The sequence below is a fragment of the Podarcis gaigeae genome, assembly GCF_964106915.1.
Source record: "Podarcis gaigeae genome assembly, chromosome: 6".
In the NCBI taxonomy this organism is placed as follows: domain Eukaryota; kingdom Metazoa; phylum Chordata; class Lepidosauria; order Squamata; family Lacertidae; genus Podarcis; species Podarcis gaigeae.
In genome coordinates, this window is record NC_139682.1 from 67,952,177 (window position 1) to 67,972,008 (window position 19,832).

Sequence of the window (19,832 nt, forward strand, 5' to 3'; positions counted from 1 at the left end):
TGCTTTAAAAAGAAGAAGAAGCTGGCAGTTGCAGGAAGCTGAATTCTATGTCCAGTAATGCAGTTATTTCTGCACTTGTGAGGAATCTCAAAATACACAATAGTTTCAGTTGCAATAGTTAGGACAGAACCGACAGCCATCAGCATTATTGCAAAAGGGAAAGGAAGAGGAAAAAAAGACCAGAAGTTTTCTGCTCAGCCTGAGACTTGGTTCCCATGATCTTATCTGTTGTGCATGAAACCTGGGTCCTTCCCATTGCTGTTGACATTTCCTGAATGTTTCTTCCAAAGCTACCAACCAAAAATTCAAGTAGATTCGTGATTTATTTGCTGGAAGGACAACTCAAGTTGTACTATTGGGCTGTCTGTAATATTCTTCCAGCTGCGTGAACTGAAATCTCAGCTTGATCTTGCACCTGTTGGCCGGGGACAGATGTCAGCGGTTCTCTGACACAAGACAGATCTCTTCAACTTGTGCAAGGGGTATTCAGTAGTGTGGGAAGTTCTAGTAGCACAAGGATTGATGTACGGCTGGAGTCAAAGGCTAGACTATTATTTTAAGACCTGGCTTCCTTTCCTTCACTTTACTGACAAACAGAACTCACCCAGGAGATCAGCCAAGCTTCCCTTGTTTTTAGTCACCAAACTGTTTCTGACCTTTTATTTTCCTCCTTCCTTTGCTTTCAGAGAAAAAGGCTGAAAGTCATTTTCTTTCAACCCCTTTTTTGGTTTTGACTAGTGCTGCTTGAGCCAGATCAAAATCAATCCATTTTAAAGTACCAAGCCGTAAAATACAAATCCCGTCTTAATATATTTGTTTGCAAAGTGCCAAACTGTACAAATCAGTAGCTTTCACTATGAAAAATTGATTGTCAACTTTTCTAACAGCAGGTAAATTAGGCAGTTTCTCTCTCTCTCTCTCTCTCTCTCTCTCTCTCTTAAATACTTTAAAAAGAAGGCTGTAATTGTAGACACACTTACTTGGGAGTTACTTGTGATAGCAAATATGCATAGAATTGTGCTAGGCTGCCCAGCATGAGCAATTAACTCATTAAAATCAATGAAACTTGAAAAGTGCTTAATTTGGGCTGGATGAAGCCCTTTTGTTTTACTGTAATTTATAGCAAGAAGCATTATTTTCTTACAAAGGTTTATGATAACTTACCTAGGAATACATTCCATTGAACTTGGTGGGGCTTACGTCTGAGTAGGTATGTTTAGGATTTTTAATGTCCCCACCATGGTGGGTTATATTTTGTTAATTAGATTTGTTACATTGTTTTTGGATTCTTGTAAGGCACCCTGCGAGTTGCCAGAATGCAGGGAGGGGTTATAGCAGTATCCAAGATAATTAAAATAAGCCTTTAGCCTTTACTGTCTGAAATTACTTCTGGTTCCGATTACTGAAAGTTCTGCAAAATTATTATGAGTTTGAACTAAAAATACATCTAGCCCACAACCTCTTTGTTCAAATGCAGTGCTGCCTGATTCCTTAGCTATGGTTGCCACAAACTTTGTAAATTAATTCTGATTTTGTAATTAACACACATCCTTCTCCTTCTTCTGCCCCAGGTGCAACAACAGAACACAGTGTATAGTAGTTACCGGGTCAGATGTGTTTCCTGATCCTTGTCCTGGAACATACAAATACCTCGAAGTACAATATGAATGTGTCCCTTACAGTAAGTATACGCTTTTTTTTGTTGCTGTTCTTGTTCACTTCCTCTAGCCTTCACAATTGATGCTGTGGCAGTCCAAGATGCACAAAAAGAGCATAGGTTTCGGGCCTGAGAACTATTATGCATGCAGAGCACTTTCAAACTAGGCCTTCCAATTAGCTTCAGCAAAGTGTGGAAAGGAGCCATCGTGTGATGCTGGCCAAGTGGCTGTCTGTGTTCTTAAGTGTTTGGCTTTTAAGGGTACTAGGGTTTTATTCCGCCCCTCCCTCCCTCCCACAAAAACAAACTTGAATTAGCTATTCAAAAGACTAGATAGAAATTTGTACTTTTGCCCAATACCGGTTCCTGACAAATTGGCTTGGTTTGCAGTTTTCTAAAGAAACCACTGACTCCAATTTTAATCTTCCAACAGTTTGAAACAGCTACCTGCTGTGGTAACAGTGGTTCACAGCCATACAGTACCGTGGAAATATCCAGGAGTTATTTCCCCAGTTACTTGATACAGCAATGTTTGCTTTTATTTCATGTTTATTTTCAGTTTGAAGATCATTGTTGTTGTTGTTGTTGTTTATATTTGTAAGAAGTCCTTCATCCGAAGATCACAGAGCAGTTCACAACATAAAAATACAAAACCAGAGCACAAAAGACATAATAAAACAAAAGCAAACCAATAAACCCACTCCCACAAAAAGTAATTAGCCAAGGGCCTGGTTTGGGGGGGGGGGCATTTTCACCTGGTGCCTAAAGAAATGCAATAAGTCCTTGAGGAGAGCACTCCACAAACTGGGAACCTGCTCTCATGTTGCCACCCTCCGGACCTCTTGTGAAGGAGGCGCACAAAAAACTTTTGCAACTAATGAATACTCCCTTAAAATTACACATTCATTCTTTTTTAATGTACAGAATCTCATTGTTTGATTCTTAAAATAATAATAATCAAGTGATCCTCTAATCAGCGGGTAAGCAGTATCTACTCCCACCCCAAAATAACCCCATCATCCATAGTAACAACCTATCCATGATGAGTCTCCATTCATCAGCAGAGCATAACATCTTTGGGAGACCAGTCGACAAGCCTTGAAATGCCTGCCGTGGATCTAAAGAGCTGATTCATCCAGTTTCTGAAAAGCTTTTGTTTTCTCCTCCATAATGCCGTCGTTCAAAATAAAGTCAACCTTGGTCTCATATTTTCCATTAGAGGAAGTCTATTGCTTCTAACAGTAAACTTCAGCAATGCATTGATTGTGCCTCCATTTGTTATAAATGTGATGTTAGTGTTTTTTAATATCTTCAAACTTAAAATATTAAAAATAATTGTAGCATTATTTTTGGTGTAGGGAACATACACATAGCAGGAAATGAACGGTATAGGATTAGTAGCATTTGCGCACTAAAAAAATATGACGGAATCAGCTGTGTCAGAAATAGGCAGCATCAACTCCCCCCCCATCAATGCACTTAACACTGTATGTATATGTATACAGCAGTTTGCATCTGGATAGTACTCAATACTGAGTCACAGTATTGATCTTTCTGCACATCAGTTAAAGGCTGAACATAGATCATCTTTTCTTTCCATTCTTGCTATGTATTCCTGTGCCATTGTGAAGCAGATGCTTGTTGTGGCTTTCTTTTTTGTGTGCCATGGGTAGGAATTGGAATCCTACTGTGTCTGCTGAGCTTTAGTGCCCTGTTCTCATGTGTCTATCATTGGTGGCTCATTGAAACCATCCTTCTTGTGGCACTTTGAGGAAGAGTGTATTGTCCCTACCTAACAAAAACAGCTTTGTTTCATAAAGTCACCTTTACATTAAGATCACTATTTCTATTCCTAAATTCCCATAAAGAAGCAGTGAATCCAATTCCAAGCTATTCAAAAGCCACAATGTTTCTGTTTCGTTGGGTCGTGTAGGACAAGACAGTAGTTAAAATAAATAAATGCAAATGTTATTTTCAGATTTCAGATCATTTTTTTCATGCTGTTTTAGGGAGACAAGTGTGGATATGCCCTGCTGGTTTGGGTTTTCCTATCTACAGAGAAAAAAATGTTTCTTTTGCAGTTAACAGAAGGATGCTCTGCACAGCACTGCCTAGGCAGAACTCTTTTAACATGTAGTAATTTTACTCCTTTAAAAATAGCTGTATTTCAATATGTATATTGCTTACTGCTCATTTCATTACAAAGCTATTTTCAGTTGCTCTGTGCAGAAGTGAAATGAATCAAGAGTCTTTTCTGATTCATGAATCAAATTCAGAGCTTAATTTGAAGAAGCATATTTTGAATTTGATTTAATATGAAAATTTGTTGATAATTGCATTTTCTTGTTCTGGCTTACTATTTACAAGTCCCTTAGAAAAAGGAAAGGTAACATGATCGTGCTTACTTTTTAATATATAATACTTTATTTAAAGAAGAAAATAAATTTTGGCCACAGTCCTGCACCCCAAAAATAACAAGAAAAACCTGTGAGTCGAGATTTATCTATCAGGCATGTTACAGACTTCCTCCAATGCAAGCTTTGGGCCAAACTAGATGTTATGTTTTTTGTATCTTTAGTCTCTGTATGGCTATTTTCTTTCCTGGAAATAAATATCTGACATGGGATGTCTGAGCCAGATCAGGGCTGTGGCATCGGGGCGGGAGGAGGAAGAGTTAGTTTTCATCCCACTATGGTCTTGCTCCAAATCAGGGGTGGGGTGTATACTATCTGTTTCATTCCCTAATGGTGACAAAAGTCCCTGTCACAGCACACCCAACCCACCTCTGGGACCCCTGTGCCAGCTAGCTAGCTGTTTATTTCTTTATTTTAAAAACCAGCCACACATGAGCTTCCAACATGAATAATGTCATGTTTAGTTTGACCCTCTGTCTTTAAGAAGACGTATACCAAATCCCTCTCCTTGCACTACTGTGTAACTGGACAGCTTGACGAAACCTGCACCCATCTTCTCTTTCAAACGTATACGCATAAGCACACACAAACACATGCATACACATAAATTATTTCTGTGGTGTCTGTTCAAAATTCTTCACAGACACATCTACACAGAGGAAGAAATAGTGAATATTGGAACATGCACTGAGTATTTAGCTTGTAGATTCCAAATTAATGATCAGCATACTTCAAATTTAAGTTCATGACTGTCCAGGTTGAGAACAGCTACATGTGAGTGTTCGGTCTTTTCATGTGAAAGCAGACAAGCAAAAGAAGTGAGTATACTTTTAAACTGTTCCAGCTCTGACACGTCATCTCTGCGCAGTTTAGAGCCCACAAAAGGTTACGAAAAACATGGTTTATTAGGGGTTTCACAATATTACCATAGGGCAGCACAGTCCCTTAGCTTCCCTCCCCCCTCTGAATTAATGCTCATTTTCAGCTACAGTATTTTCACTTCTGATATTCAGTTGTTTAGCATTGTACACAGTGCTCAGGTTTGCATGCTCAGATAAGGGTTAGGATAAATGAGTTTCAATGCTTTGCTAGTAGTCCTAGATTAACACCCATTAAGGACGTTTCCATCCCTGTGTTGTGCATCTCACTGCTTCTAGTCATGGGGGTTAACGTGGTGAAGATCTCAAAATGTGTTTTCCGAATCTATTGGAAACTTAGCCTTTCATGCAGTGCATGAAAACCCATGAGTTTTCTCATGGGTGGCTAGTTGCAGGAGGTCTTGCATCCAGTTTTCCACATATGATGTCCTTTCCAACACTGAAGGATTATTCACTTTGCTGCCAAAGTAGAACCATCATTCCTTTCCTTTTGGTAACCCCCACCTGGCAGGTGTGGAGCCATTTGTGTTGGCATCTCCTATCAACAGGGATTGGTCCATAACTCTGTACTTCCTTTCAGAAGCGTTGGATTACTGGGCAGCTATTTATACCTCCAGCAGTAATCTGTGGATGTGATGCCCCTGTGCTTAAGGCATGTTGGTGCCCATTAGGCCCAGAAGAAGATTTTCTGTTGAATGAACCTCAGTCTAATGTTGTGGTTTAGCTGGTTGGATACTAAGTAAGGCTTTCCTCCACAGTGTAGATGTTAGACATGCTTCTACCTCTTTGTCCTGCTTTTGCCTCAGCCTTACAGAATTTAGATCCTGGTTCAGTATGTTACATGCTGATGTGCCTAGGCACTTGCTGAGCCTCCTTGAGAAGGAAAAGCTACATGCTTCTTGCAGGAGATCCAGGGTTTCTGCTGCACTCAGAGCATCTGTGCAATCCCCACTCAGTGTTGTGAAGGGCTCTAAACTGTGCAGAGATGACACACCAGAAGGGGCTTTGCACTGGGCCTCCACTCTCCTAATGGTCTTGTTTAAATGCAAGGAGATTGAACACCAGAATGGGGCTAATAATAGTGATGCCAGTATTATCTACACATTTGTCATGTAAATTTCCTCTTATTTCTGGTGTCATTCAGAATGTTCAGATGAGCTTTATTTACTTATTTCAATCTCCCCGCTTTTCTGTAACTACCTGCTTTTAAATCTCTCTCTTTTTTCTTTTGAACTTTTGTTTTAAAAATCTGCCTTCTCTGTGGTCTTCTTCTTTTAAGGTTGACATTCCCTTTGTAACGAGACTGAAGTTTTCTGTATCTACATGAAGTGGTTTGCAGCAGTCCCTATTGAGCTGCAACAAGTGTCTGAATTACTGGAATATCTGAAACCCTAATGTCACTTTTGCTACAACCCTGTCAGCGCTGCTTCTGAAATTGTCATTGTGCGCCCTGTATACTTGCATCAAAGCACTGAATTGCACTGCTCTGTTCCGCTGTGCTTGAGTTAATGCACTTACATCCATCATGTGTTTCAGGTTCAAGGCCAAGGAGAGACGAGACCATCCTTGTCTAGCAATACACATCTTCTGCGCTCCTTTTCTGCTAATAGAGCTCTGATACACTGCACTGTCAATTACTTTTATTTTGAGCATGATTAGTGAGCATGAAGGGACTGACTGCGCAGTTTCTAGTCTGTAGCCCTCGGTTTTTGTTTTGCTTTTGTTTTTTGGCTAACCCACACTTGACCTTTGGTGGGCAAACATTTTTTTTTCTTTAGACTCAACTCCCTCTTCCGCCCATACAGCATTTCATTTTCCCTGTCACTTCCATCTAAGGGATCCATGAGTGATGAGTAGATCTGGGTTTCTCCTTGTTTGTTTCCCTACAGTGCCATCTTAAGCCATGGTATGCAAAACATTTGTGTTAAGAAGGATGCATGTGAACCAGCATCCCAAAAACCAAAGTTGTGTAAGGAACCTAAATTGTGAGGAAAGGTTCCTTGGTTGCATACTTTGAAGCACTGCCACCCCCCCAAAAAAGAGCATGGAGATCTCGGGGAGCCATAGCATTCATTTTGTTTATTTACTTGTGATTTATGTCCTGCCATGTAGCCTAGAATGCACAGTGATTGTATATAAAAGCAAGAGAATAATGATTTTTCTCCTTATAAATCCTTGGAGCCCAGTACAGATTATGAATGCAGATTATGAATAGTCTTTTGTGATGGCGAAATTAGAGGGGGAAAGTTAAGGAAATGGAAGGAAAATTCCAAGATTGGAAGAAAAGTGAACTAGGCAGAGTGCCAAAGCTGGCTCCTTGTAGTAAATTCATGCTCTCCGTGTTACATTTAGTGTACAACATATAAACAGTATAAACAAACATCAGTATAAAAACCTCAACTATAATAACAGTGTCAATGAATACAGGGTATAGGGTCCAGAGTTAATGGTCGGGAAAAGCAAAAACAGTATGTATTAAAGGGGCATGTGAAGTATATAGCACAGGGAAGGGCTTTCAGAAGAGAAGGTGCAATGACAGAAAATGCCTGTTTATGGGCCACTGCCATAATTTTCTGTATACCTATATGTTTTTAATAGTAACCTAGGGAAGTAGCCTCAAAACAAAGTAAGGGATATATATATATATATAGGCGTGCCTGTCGCACTTACAATAGTGTTGCCTGTGGAAAGCATCTAAGTGGGAAGCGGGCACATGCATTCCCAGATAGTCAATATACCTGCCGTAAGAAGCCACTTGGAGAAATTGCCTTTTGCCATCACACTTTACAACAAGAGTGGGGAAACAGGAGATGAGGTTGGGTTCCCACCTGCCATCATCTTTGATTGTCTCCGAATGGGGACTGATGGAGGCTGTCAGACCCAGATTTACCATTTAGCATTTCTCCAGAGGCAGCAGCAGTATAAATGTAGAAAACATACCAGTCACTACAGAGTGTGATCAATCCCAAGACATGTTCAGCAGACCAGCTTCAGGCCAATCTTCCAGATTTACCAGGCTGCAGTTCTCTACCATATTACTTGGGAGTAGGCCCAGTAGGATTTAGATCTGAGTTGAAATGCATTGGATCACACTCTCGGTCTTTTGGGCCTAGTAGCACCAATGCACAACTGCAGTCACCCTTCTTCCTGCTTTTCCTTTACCACTTCTGGCCTTTTCGGTTCTCTGTTACCGTCACTTATCAGGACAGAACACGGCATCTGTCTCGGAGAGTTCACCCATCTGATTAAAAACTGTGGTGACTTTTCAAGTACTTCCATTGTCACAGTGCACAATTCCTGTCACCACTTAAAAATCCAAAACTCCAATTTGGATGATCGAGTAACACCATGCCCTACTAGAGACTTGTTCAGGCAAATGTTGACTATGGTAGCTGACCATTCCAGTGTTCACACATATTGCCATTATTTTTTGGATGTGGCATTCCTTCCTAAAATGATTGAAACAAATATCAACAAAACTTGTTCTGCAATCTCATTGCAACTCCATCTATTCACTGGAACCTGGAATGGTGCTGTAATTGGATTCTTTGGTAAATGATTAGAGCTATGTATCACACAGGATACGAAACCCTCGCATCATTTGTTATCTTCTTGCTTCTTTATGGACTGCATTTAGATATGTATTACTGTTGCAAGGATTCTTCTCAAATGATTAAGTGTCTTGGGTTCTAATAGCTCTCTATTTGTTTCGGTTTTTTTCAAAAATCCCGTCTACTGCCAATGGTTCCTGCTCCCCCAAAAAAACCTTTTCAACAAGAAAGCTGCTGTAGATGAATTGCTACTAATATGAGAATTCTAAATCAAGCTAAAAATGCATTGCTTTTTCCTTGAATAAGAGTGTTATTGATTAAATTACAGAGGAATTGAGAGAACCCCACTTGACATTTCTCTCAATTATACTGCACAATATATGTTGATACTTCAAATAACCCAAGTCAGTCCTTTTAGGATTAATAAGCACATCAGAAGCACCACTTCCTACATCTGTGCATGATATTTTATTTTAAGCCTTGCTTGGACCCAGGAATTCAGTGGAAAATATTCAAGTGTTCCATTCGTTAGCTGCACTGATTGAACTTGCAGTTTTTGTTTACTTTAGCAAACCCATCTGTCCCTGAAAATGTGCAGTTGTACAACTGTGCACTCACAGCCGACATATCACTAATAATTATGTTATCCTTGTCTTTATGCCACTGTTTTACTACTATTCATCCTAAGCAGGTGCAATCTTCCTCTTATTGGTGGATTATGATGTGACACAATGCAACATGATTGTTTCATGTACCAGTCATGTCTTTGGCTTGAAAATGTTTCGTGGATAATGCCGTTGTTAAAAAGTATATTTATTATAAAATATTGCGTACGTTAGCTTGCAATTGAGACATGCTACATAAAGAATGGCATGGCCAGCATTTTCTCCAAGGTGTATGCTTTTCCCCCTTAGAAAAATAATGCACTTTTTATAGCTAGCCATTATTGGACAAAAGTTAGCTTATACATTCTCATCCCAATGCCGAGTCCTTCATTTACTCTGATAAATGTGCAAGCTTTCCAATTCATTTCAATGGAGAAAGCTGCTACGTACGTGCAATCCTATGTGCACAGAAATCAGCTCCATTTATTGCACTGCCTGGACCAGAACAGATTGCTGTACTGGAATATCTATCAACAAGTATTTAATATATCCCTGCCTTGGAATTGAGTAAGTTGCATTAGCTAACCAACCCCCCACTCCACGTTTTTCTTTTATTGGGATGACGGGGCAAAGATTTGATAGAAATTATGAATATTTGGTAAGATTCGCTTTGTAAACTAGGCTTCTCACTTTTATTCTTTTAATTGCTTACTGTGCTTTGTTTCTTCCTTCTAGAGTTATGTACTTATTTTTCTTAAGCAGATGTTTCACGTCAAGATTGAAAAGTCATTGCATTTCTCAAGATTAATATCCAGTAGTACAAAAGCACCCTCCCCCCAAAAAAGATAACACAAACGGGCCACCTTCCCTTATAAGAAAGAAGGGCAGGGCACAATCGAATGGTGGGAATAGGAAATATAATATACATATAACACTTTTTTACTATGTTATGAAGCTCCAGGAGACGTTCCGTACTTAAGACAACCTGGTTTTTCAGCACACCTCTCTTCTAAAGCCTGAAACCTCTGTTTTGCACAGGTTCAAGTTGTTTTGTGTGACTTCTGAACAAAGTATCTATTTTTAAAGTTTATCAATTGATTAAATTTCAGACAGATTTTTTTAAAAATAAATAAATAAGTTACGCTCCCTCACTTTATTTATTTATTTGCTAGCCATGGTGAATTATGGTGGCTTTTCTCCCTCCCCTCTCCCCTCTCTACTCCCCTTCAAAGAGATTCTTTCTTTCTCTTCTTGCTTTCCCATTGCTTTTGGTGCTTTAGCGAATGTCAAGCATTTCAAGAATATTTGCAGGGGTCCCCCTTTTACTGGTTTGATGAAAATTCATTTGGTATTTCTAAAGCTATGAGATCTCAGAAGTTTCCATTTCATTCAGTGGAAAGGGGCACAAGTTATATAGTGCATGCCATATAATGCTTGCTAAACCTCATTGTCTAAAAGTGACATACACAGGATGGAGAGGTGGATGGGGGTGGGATGGGGAGAGAGACGGAGGGACCGACGAACGAACGAGGAAGCTTGCCATCCAATACTGTCTCCCTTCAACCAGGGTGCAACAGAGACTTAGATCTTAAGTATCCCCATTCCATTTGTGGAAGTAACTGTAGTCCATCAGATATTCCCAGCACATCAGAGGTGGAACAGTACTTTTTTGCCCATGTGCCCTTGTTCCTGCAGCCCCATGCGCCACACCTCATTCTGCAGTGCAGCAGATTTTCAACGGGCAAAGGTGGTGCAGGTTAAAGGGGAAATCAGTTCGGGATAATCCTGTGAATGGAACTCAACCCTTTGGGACTCTCCCGTTAGCAGAAGCTTAGTTGGCAGCTATAAAACTGCTTATTTTCTGCTCCTCCAATCAGCTTTCCTGTTCTGTCAGGGAGATGGGAGAAAGCCTTTCCTTGAATGAAAGGGGAAAGCAACTTATTCTCTCCTGCGGTGTGAGCTGGCTGCATAACTCTGAGCAAAGAAGGCTATATTTCCACTCTCTGCCAGGTTGAGTCTTCTCATCCTACATGAAGAGGGGAACCTCTTCTCTGAAGGTGTGGAACCAGCTATTTGACTCAGGAGAGAGAGGAGGAAAAAAGCACTTTCTCATTTAGCTAGGGAAATCGCATACCGTAACCTCCCTGAAGGTTGCTTCCTTTAATTTGGCAACAGCCATTTCAAAAAGAGGCAGCCTGCAGATTCTGGAAAAGTGATCTTGCCTCCTGCATGGTGAGGCAGAGGAGGATCAGGCTGCTCGTGGAAGTTTATGTGAGCAGGGGAGAAATCAGTAGTGCCATAGAAATAAGTAATAGAAGGTGTCATAGCTCAGTGGTGGAGCAGATCTGAGTGAAAGAGTGAATCTGTGTCTGTGAGGGGTAGGTGATGGTTGTATTTGAACCTCACGTCCAACTTCAGTGTTCCTTACCTGCAAAACGAAAATGTCTTGCAGGATGTCTTCTAAACGCTTGTCTGCTCTGCATGCACTCTGTTCTTCTTTGTGCTTGAGACACAGTTTGATGTTGACCTGCTGAGGTCTGATATAATGTGTGAATGGGCTTGCATGTGGCAAGGGACCTGCTGCTGCTGCACTTCTTACAACCAAGCAGGAAAGCACAAGAAAGGAGTCCTAAACTGAGCCTCTGTACAGATGTCCATTGTGCAAAATTTCACACATACATACAAAAATCATCTAATTTAGTTGCTTTCTTTACTTTCCTTTTTAAAAGGAACCTCTAAAAACAAGAAATGGTTGGTTTAGCAGAAGAGTAAAAGCTGACAAATTACTCTTGGTCTGCAAAAGCATGGAAAACGTAAGAGTTTCGCTTTAATTTCTGCACCATGTAAACAAAATGAGAGGTATGGTACAGCCTACGATATTAGACTGTGTTGAATTCACGCCCCTGTTCAAAGGCTTTGGGTCCAATGGGATGTGTCCACTAGAGGAGGAGTGTAGCGATTTTTGACAATTTCTCTCTCTAGCAGCAGCCCTGAAAATATTTTTGGGGTGATCCCCTAGAACGGGGAGCTGCAGGGGCAAAATCAACAAAACACCACCCTCCTTGGTTAGCAAATACCATAACACAAGGGGGACTGATTTGATTCCACCCAGTTGGGATTGCTTACAGGTTCTGCAGCCAGGCTGAAAGATGAAGGGTGTGTACAGAGAGATAAGACTAGGGGCAGTCTTGTAAGGATTTGGGCATTAAACTATAGATAGCTCAGTTGGTAGAGCATGAGCCCTTTAATCGGTTCAAGCCCCACATTGGGCAAAACTATTTCAACTCTACGATTACATGATTCTATAATAATGTTCAAACTTTGCTGGTTTTACATTTGGTTCAATATGAGCAGAGCTCGAAACCTTTCAAGAGCAAATATTTTATGAGCACTACCTCCCACATCTGTGTTGCCGCCAACTTGCAGAGGAAGAGAGAGAATTAAGCCTGAATGTTAAGGTGAACTGTGTGTGCAATTTGTAAGCAATCTATGAGATTGTACATCTTTACTGCTTACATGGTGAGAAAGTTAACACATCAACCTTAACTTGTGATTTCTATGATTTTTAGAGCACGGGTGACTTGTTGAAGCCTTCACTCTTCTTAAACCAAAGGGTTTTTCTTATTTAAAAAATGTATATATAGTGACATACATAATACATCTATATGTGCATATCATATTAATAGAAGGTGTTTTTTTAAAAAAAAGATAAAGTTGACAGGATTTTGCTTGGGGCTTTGAAAAGGGAAGGATAGGTATTTCATGCATTAGTCAAGTCTTTCATTATTTATTCAGGTTGACTAAGTGAAACTACATACGAGCATTTTCAGGACTGCCTCTTTAACCTACTAAAATGATTGATCCATGTTCACTTATGTAACTTTAGAATCTTTCTCCTGCTAGGTTTTCCTGTTGTCTGTTTCTCTCTATCCAATGTAGTGCACTTCTTATTCTCCCTGTGTTTAACATCTTGTGAACTAATTTAATCTTCGCCTAATAGTCAATTTGTGTTAATCTTCTTCTTTTTTCCCTTGCACTTTTTTTTTCATTTTTCTTCCGATGCTTGAAATAGAAGTGGAGCAAAAAGGTAAATAACGTATATAGTCCCAAACCCCCACCCCCAGCTCCTTGTTATGTGCCTTATGGATGTTAACCTCCTCCACCCCTTCCCTTCCCCACAACACTCTGGTAACTATGGTGGTCAGCAGGATCTCATAAGCGCCCCTCATAAAGAAGTCGACTTTGCAGTAAACTGGCTGGGCTGCTGAACTGACTCGGCTACTTAAAGCAGGTGGCGGGATTTAGTGTCTGGTGTACCTGCTCCGGGACAGAGGCTCCCTTTTGCTTTCTTCCTCCCTTTCTTTCTCTTTCCCTGTCTTTCTCTCACCCATGACTAAATCTTGTTAATGAACCCTCATCTTGCTTGGCTTCCAGAACCCACTCCATAGCATGCCATAATTACAGGGGTCCCTGGTCTGTTTCATCCATCGCTTTGGTTGTCCTTTATTTTTTTGTTGCTCCTAATGAAGATCTGTGTATATATTTTACACACACACACGGGTTACACACACACACACAAACAAACCCCAAAACTAAAAGCGTGTATCTATATATCTATATAGATACATTCAAACTTCAGTTCCCGAACGCCTACGTTTTGGAATGTTTCGGCTCCCGAACATCCGACACGAATTCCAGTCTGCAAAAAGCCTAGCTGTCAGCTAATCAGAGGCCTTGGAATTCAAATGTTTCAGAAGTCGAATGTCCTTCCAAAACGGATTGTGTTCAACTTCCAAGGTTCAACCATATATATAGATATAATATGAAGGCACTGTTGTTTTCAACCTCACAGTTTATTAAAGTTTCTACAAGTTTTATGAGTTTAAATCCATTGAAGTGTTGTACACCAGTTGAAAGGTCTGGAGAATAAATCCTGTCTTCATCATAAATGCAAGCGTAGTTATCTGCTTCCAGATGCATAGATGCGCCATAGATGCGACCTTGGGTGATATTAGCGAAAACACTTCACATACTGGTTACTATGGTAACTTTAAGAAGCATGGATGACAAAGGGTAATACATGCATTAATTACATATGAGCTACAAAGTATTGTTGCCAGTTAATTGGATCTTTTCTTCTTTATTGTCACTTGTGATTTCTTTTACCTTGACTTTAATTGGTAGCATGCACATTTTATTTTATTGTTTTAAAAAAATAAATCTTGTCTTGCTTCTTCTCTGCGACTGCTAGTTTTTGTTTGCCCTGGGACATTGAAAGCCGTTGTGGATTCCCCAAATTTATATGAAGCGGAACAAAAGGCAGGTGCCTGGTGCAAGGACCCTCTTCAAGCTGCGGATAAAATATACTTCATGCCGTGGACTCCATACCGTACTGATACTTTGATAGAATATGCTTCTTTAGAGGACTTTCAAAATGGACGCCAGCAGACGACATACAAGCTTCCAAACCGAGTGGATGGTACTGGATTTGTGGTATACGATGGTGCTGTCTTTTTTAACAAGGAAAGAACTAGGAACATTGTAAAGTTCGATTTGAGGACTAGAATTAAGAGTGGAGAGGCAATTATAAATTATGCCAACTACCACGACACTTCCCCTTACAGGTGGGGAGGGAAGACTGACATTGATTTGGCAGTTGACGAAAATGGCTTGTGGGTCATTTATGCCACGGAACAAAACAATGGGATGATAGTTATTAGCCAACTGAATCCTTATACCTTGCGTTTCGAGGCAACGTGGGAAACTACGTATGACAAACGGGCAGCATCTAACGCCTTTATGATATGCGGGGTTCTCTACGTTGTGCGGTCCGTATACCAAGACAATGAAAGTGAAACTGGCAAGAACTCAATTGATTACATTTACAACACTCGGTTATTCAGAGGAGAATATGTAGATATCCCTTTCCCCAACATGTACCATTATATTGCTGCTGTGGATTACAATCCAAGAGACAATCAACTGTATGTGTGGAACAACAACTTCATCCTGCGATATTCTCTAGAGTTTGGTCCCCCTGACCCCGCTCAAGGTAAGCATTCTTTATTATCTCTATTTCTTTAAATACTAAGTTATTTTAATAGAGGGCTTGCTAATGAAAGTAGCCTTCAGTATTTTGGCAATTAAAGTACCTGTTTTGTAATGAAATGAAACACAAAAATGGATTTAAAATTGTACCTGTGCCATCTTGTTCCATAGCAACACACCCAATGGTAAGTTTCAGCTCCACATTACTAGGCTCAAGACAATCTATCCATTTGGAATAAGAAGCATGTTAGCATTGGTGTTTTTATCTGATTTTAATCCTGAGTACAATATTTTTAAAAACTTTAAAACTATTTTCTGCCTGTGGCTGGGAAAGATGTGGTTTGAAGAACCTGATGCAGTTAGGTGCAGTAGTTCTCAGCGTGGATGCTGCAAAGGTTTGCATTTTCCAAGTCTGCAGTTTGAGCCTGAAAAGAGGATTAGCCTCTATCTTTGTAACATGCTATAACATCCCATAATTTCCCATTGGTGGAGCAAATGCAAGTCAGTGTATTCAATTTGAGAATAGCTATGGCTACTTAAAAGACTGCATCGTTATGTAAGCTGCCAAGGAGTAGTCATTTGGGAACTTGTATCACTGAGGAAATGTCTCCAGTATGCAGAACCGCGGGTGCACATACAAATATTAAATGCAGAGGATGTAGCTTTTGAAGACTGTTTTGGCAGTGGAATTAGGAAAAGATCCACACGCACACCCTTGTAAGCTCACTAAAAACAATTTGCATTCCCGGAATGTTATTTTAGTTGTAGTCTCCAACAAAGCTGCTTTTAGTTACCTATTTTTTCACATGTTATTACTGCATATCTCTCTTCAGCTGTTACAAACTTTTACAGTGGTACCTCTATATATGCCAGAAGCTGATTCTTACTAACATTAATATGATTAAAATGCTTGTTTGAAGCATTTAATTCATATTAATGTTAGTAAGAATATACCTAATGAATTCCATTGGTGTGTAGTCCTGTGACTGTTGGAAGGATGTTCTGTGGGCCATGGGATATCTCAGTTATCATCCCTCAGTTGGAGAGACAGAATTCCCAATGCTGTAGACAGAAATCTGATGTCAGATTTCTTGCTCCCAACTAAAGGTTCTAGCACCCTGGCCCAAACATCAGATATGATAAAAAAGAGCTGGGCCAGAGACATGCCAAGAGAGAACTAAGAAACAACTGGTACCTGAAGGATCCCAAGCCATTCTGGTCCCTTGATGCACTCCCAAACTAGGAAGAAATTTAGACACACTTTCAAACGGTGTCTAAATCTCTCTCATTTCTGTCCCATTGTTTCAGTGGGAAGAGGAAAGCATTAATGTTTTTTTTTAAAAAAGTAAATAAAATAAATAAAACACAGGAAACGGACAGAGGAATGCAATACCATTCCTACACTCCCTGATGACTCAAATCATGCAGTGTTTGGGATATGGTGGTTGAACCTTTGGTTTTTTTGCTCCCTCCCCACATTAGGAATGCATCATTAGAAATTCTTGTTAAAAAAAAAGTTTAAGACTATGAGAACATTCATGCATATATTTTTTTAAAAGTGGGGAAAATGGCTCCATTTTTGTCATATTTTAATAGTTAGCTTGCTGATGTGTACAGTGGTACCTCGGGTTACATACGCTTCAGGTTACATACACTTCAGGTTACAGACTCCACTAACCCAGAAATAGTGCTTCAGGTTAAGAACTTTGTTTCAGGATGAGAACAGAAATCATGCTCCGGCGGCACAGCAGCAGCAGGAGGCCCCATTAGCTAAAGTGGTGCTTCAGGTTAAGAACAGTTTCAGGTTAAGAACAGACCGCCGGAACGAATTAAGTACTTAACCCGAGGTACCACTATATATCCAGTGCCTTTGTAAAGTTAAAGGATTTTAATACTTTAATATGTGATTTTGAGATTACGGTGAGAATTTTTCTAATTCATTTGAGATGAATTAATTGGATTTCAAAGGTACGGATTGTGAGGATGTGAGCTTTAGAGTTCATCTCAAATTTTGCCCTCCATCTTCCATGAGCAAAACTGAACTGTCAGTCATTAAGGAAAAGAAAATCAACTAAAGCACTTCTGCGAACATCATTTATGCGGTCAGAGTTTATACAGGCTGCTTAGAGCGATGGGATATTTGAAAATGAGGGCATGAAGTTAGCATTTCTCGGCCTTTTTGGTTTGGGAAAAGGAAGCTGCCCTAACATGAAGTTCTTAATGATGTCATGGGGTCAGTGCCTCTGCAGCAGAAGTCATGGCCTCTTCTGTTGGAATGCCTAATTTGGGGCCATTACGGAAAACTCAGCAATCTTTGCCACTTCACTTGTGATGGGAGCAGTAATGATATGTTGACCTACTCAATGAGCCCTCTGTCTTTCATCTCTCTGCCTTGTCAGCGCCTGACTGCATCATAGCTTCCTACCCCAAAAATGGTTCAAACACTGTAGACTGTCTCGCCTTTTGAATGAACCAAGTCCTTTGTCACATCCATCTGACTTGCCCTCCTGAGCTTAGATGTTATTTTCACTCCCAAGGCCGAATGGCATTCTTGACCCCAAACGTGCGTTTTCCTGAGATAGAACAAAAGGTATTCCTTGTGTTCGCCATATTTCAGTGGCTGTGGCGTTGCCAGAACTTCCCCTCACCTTAGCCCTCTTATGGGTTCTAAAAGATGAGACGAACCTTCATAGATACCAAAGTTTCCCTGCTCCACAAGTTCCACTTTCCACAAGCTGAAAGGCAGCAGGAATGACAACAGCAGATGAGGCTAACACTTTGTCCCCACTAAACTCCCTCCCATGTTTATTGAACTCTTAAATGTCATGTCTGAAGAGGCTCCTTGATTTTTCCATTTCTGCAGTGCTGAAACTGTACTATAACACGATTTTGCAATCCCCTCCCAGCATGCAATATCCATCAGTCTTCATGCATACCTTCATGGAATATAAAATGCCGTTTCCAAACCAGTCCTTTTAGGGGCTCAGGTATTTCTGTTAGATATGGCACAATGGCATGCTTCTGCATTGCATCATTTTGAGGATCTTATTGTCTTTGTTTTTACAGCAGCTGACTGTGGGATTGGTTTGTTCTCTCTTGCATTTTGCTTCAGCTTGCTTTGTGATGACAAGGAGACAATGTGGCCACAGTCTAGCAAGGTCCTCTGTGTGTATTTACTGCGCCCACACACCAGACGCAGTTTTATTTGCTGGGTTTTCAGCACACCTTTTCAACACGTGCCAATGTGTTAGATACATGAGACGATCCAGTTGCAAACTTCATTAGCGTTCTTTCCCAGCTTCCCCCTTCCCCTTAAATCAACCTATATCTATATAGCTGGTGAATAAACTATCACCAGGATAGTTTGCAGTGAACTCCAGACCCACACTGAGTAATGCTCGCTTATCCCCCCCCCCCGAACTTTTCTAATTTTGACGAATCAGGTTTTGGGGCAGATGGAGAGGCGATGATTTTACAGGAACGAAAGTTCAATTTCCCTTGCATCTGAAGAACTAGTTAAATAGTTCTTTGGATCTCATCCTGTACATTTCTCAAATATGACTGAAAGTTTTTCTTCTGAATTTACTGATAGCTGCTGAGCTACTTGCCAAGGTTTTCAGATTTGAGAAAAGTTTATTTGTAGGGTATTCCTATTCAAAGCTTCTCAGAGATAAGTTCCACTCAGTTCAATTAAAGCTTCTTCCCTTGAAACGTGTATTAAGGTTTGTTTCCAAGGTCCTTATACGATCATCACCTAATTTTTTGTCTGTTGTCACTGAATTATCATTTATTTATTTCATAATATTTATGTACCACTTGATTGTAGAAAAAACAACAACCAGTAAAGCAGTTTACAAAAAGATAAAACAATAAAAATGATAACCATAATTTAAAACATGCATAAAGTTAAAACCACGATAGAATAAACTAAAGCAAGACACACAAACTTTTTAAACATCTGGGTAGAATTGCCTATTGATATCAGGCAGCTGCTTTCATTGAATCCTTCTTGGTTCCTGCCTGATATCAATAAATGATCAAGTTCTTATCAATATGCTATGGGTAATAAGTAGCACCTGTAAAAGTGCCAGTAGGCACATATGGGGTAAGGCAAATTCAAAAGTGATGAAAGGATTTCCAGCCTGTGTGTTCCATAATTATCCATTTAGGTGTGATCTGACACTTCCAGGGGGGGTACATAGCCAGAAAGTGCAGCCAGAACGGTGGTGGGAAGCTGAACGGGTTGGCTGATCAGCTGCAATCTTCTTGAGACATATCTGTAGGGGCTGCTCTAGCTGTGCTTATTGTTTTCATGTGAGAAACAATGCTGTCCCTCCTTAAACAGGAATGCTGTTGCGTGAAAGTGCTCCTTGCCAACACTCTTCATACCAGAATGCAGATGGGAACTTTATAATCCAAACAAGAGTTATTCTGTCTCTCTTCTAATCTACAGCGCAGGCTGGTCGCAGCTATGGCATTTGGTGTGCTAGACACCATTGCAAAACTACAGCTCCTGGCCACTTGCGGGGAAAATAATGCTTTCTGGGAGCATCTCTACAGCGAGTTTGGGCCCATTTTCAATTTATTGAATAGTTAGATACATTAAAATAAAGAAGTCCTGGATTCTCATCTCTTTCCAAGAGCATGTCCCACCTGCAAGCCTTTCTCCTTTTCTACAA

At 40.2% G+C, this 19,832-nt stretch overlaps 1 protein-coding gene across 28 annotated transcripts in view; it reads left to right on the top strand.

The window, feature by feature from the left end:
- ADGRL2 (adhesion G protein-coupled receptor L2) overlaps positions 1-19,832 on the top strand; it is a 353,211-nt gene that overhangs the window by 282,068 nt on the left and 51,311 nt on the right. For 27 of the 28 annotated variants that reach the window (XM_083743180.1, XM_083743186.1, XM_083743193.1 and 24 more), the window contains 2 exons: positions 1,572-1,681; positions 14,357-15,157. In XM_083743180.1, the coding sequence (XP_083599306.1) occupies positions 1,572-1,681; positions 14,357-15,157 (911 nt within the window). Of the gene's footprint in view, positions 1-1,571; positions 1,682-13,149; positions 13,193-14,356; positions 15,158-19,832 lie in introns of those variants that run through there. The other variant, XM_083743184.1, reaches the window with a different exon arrangement.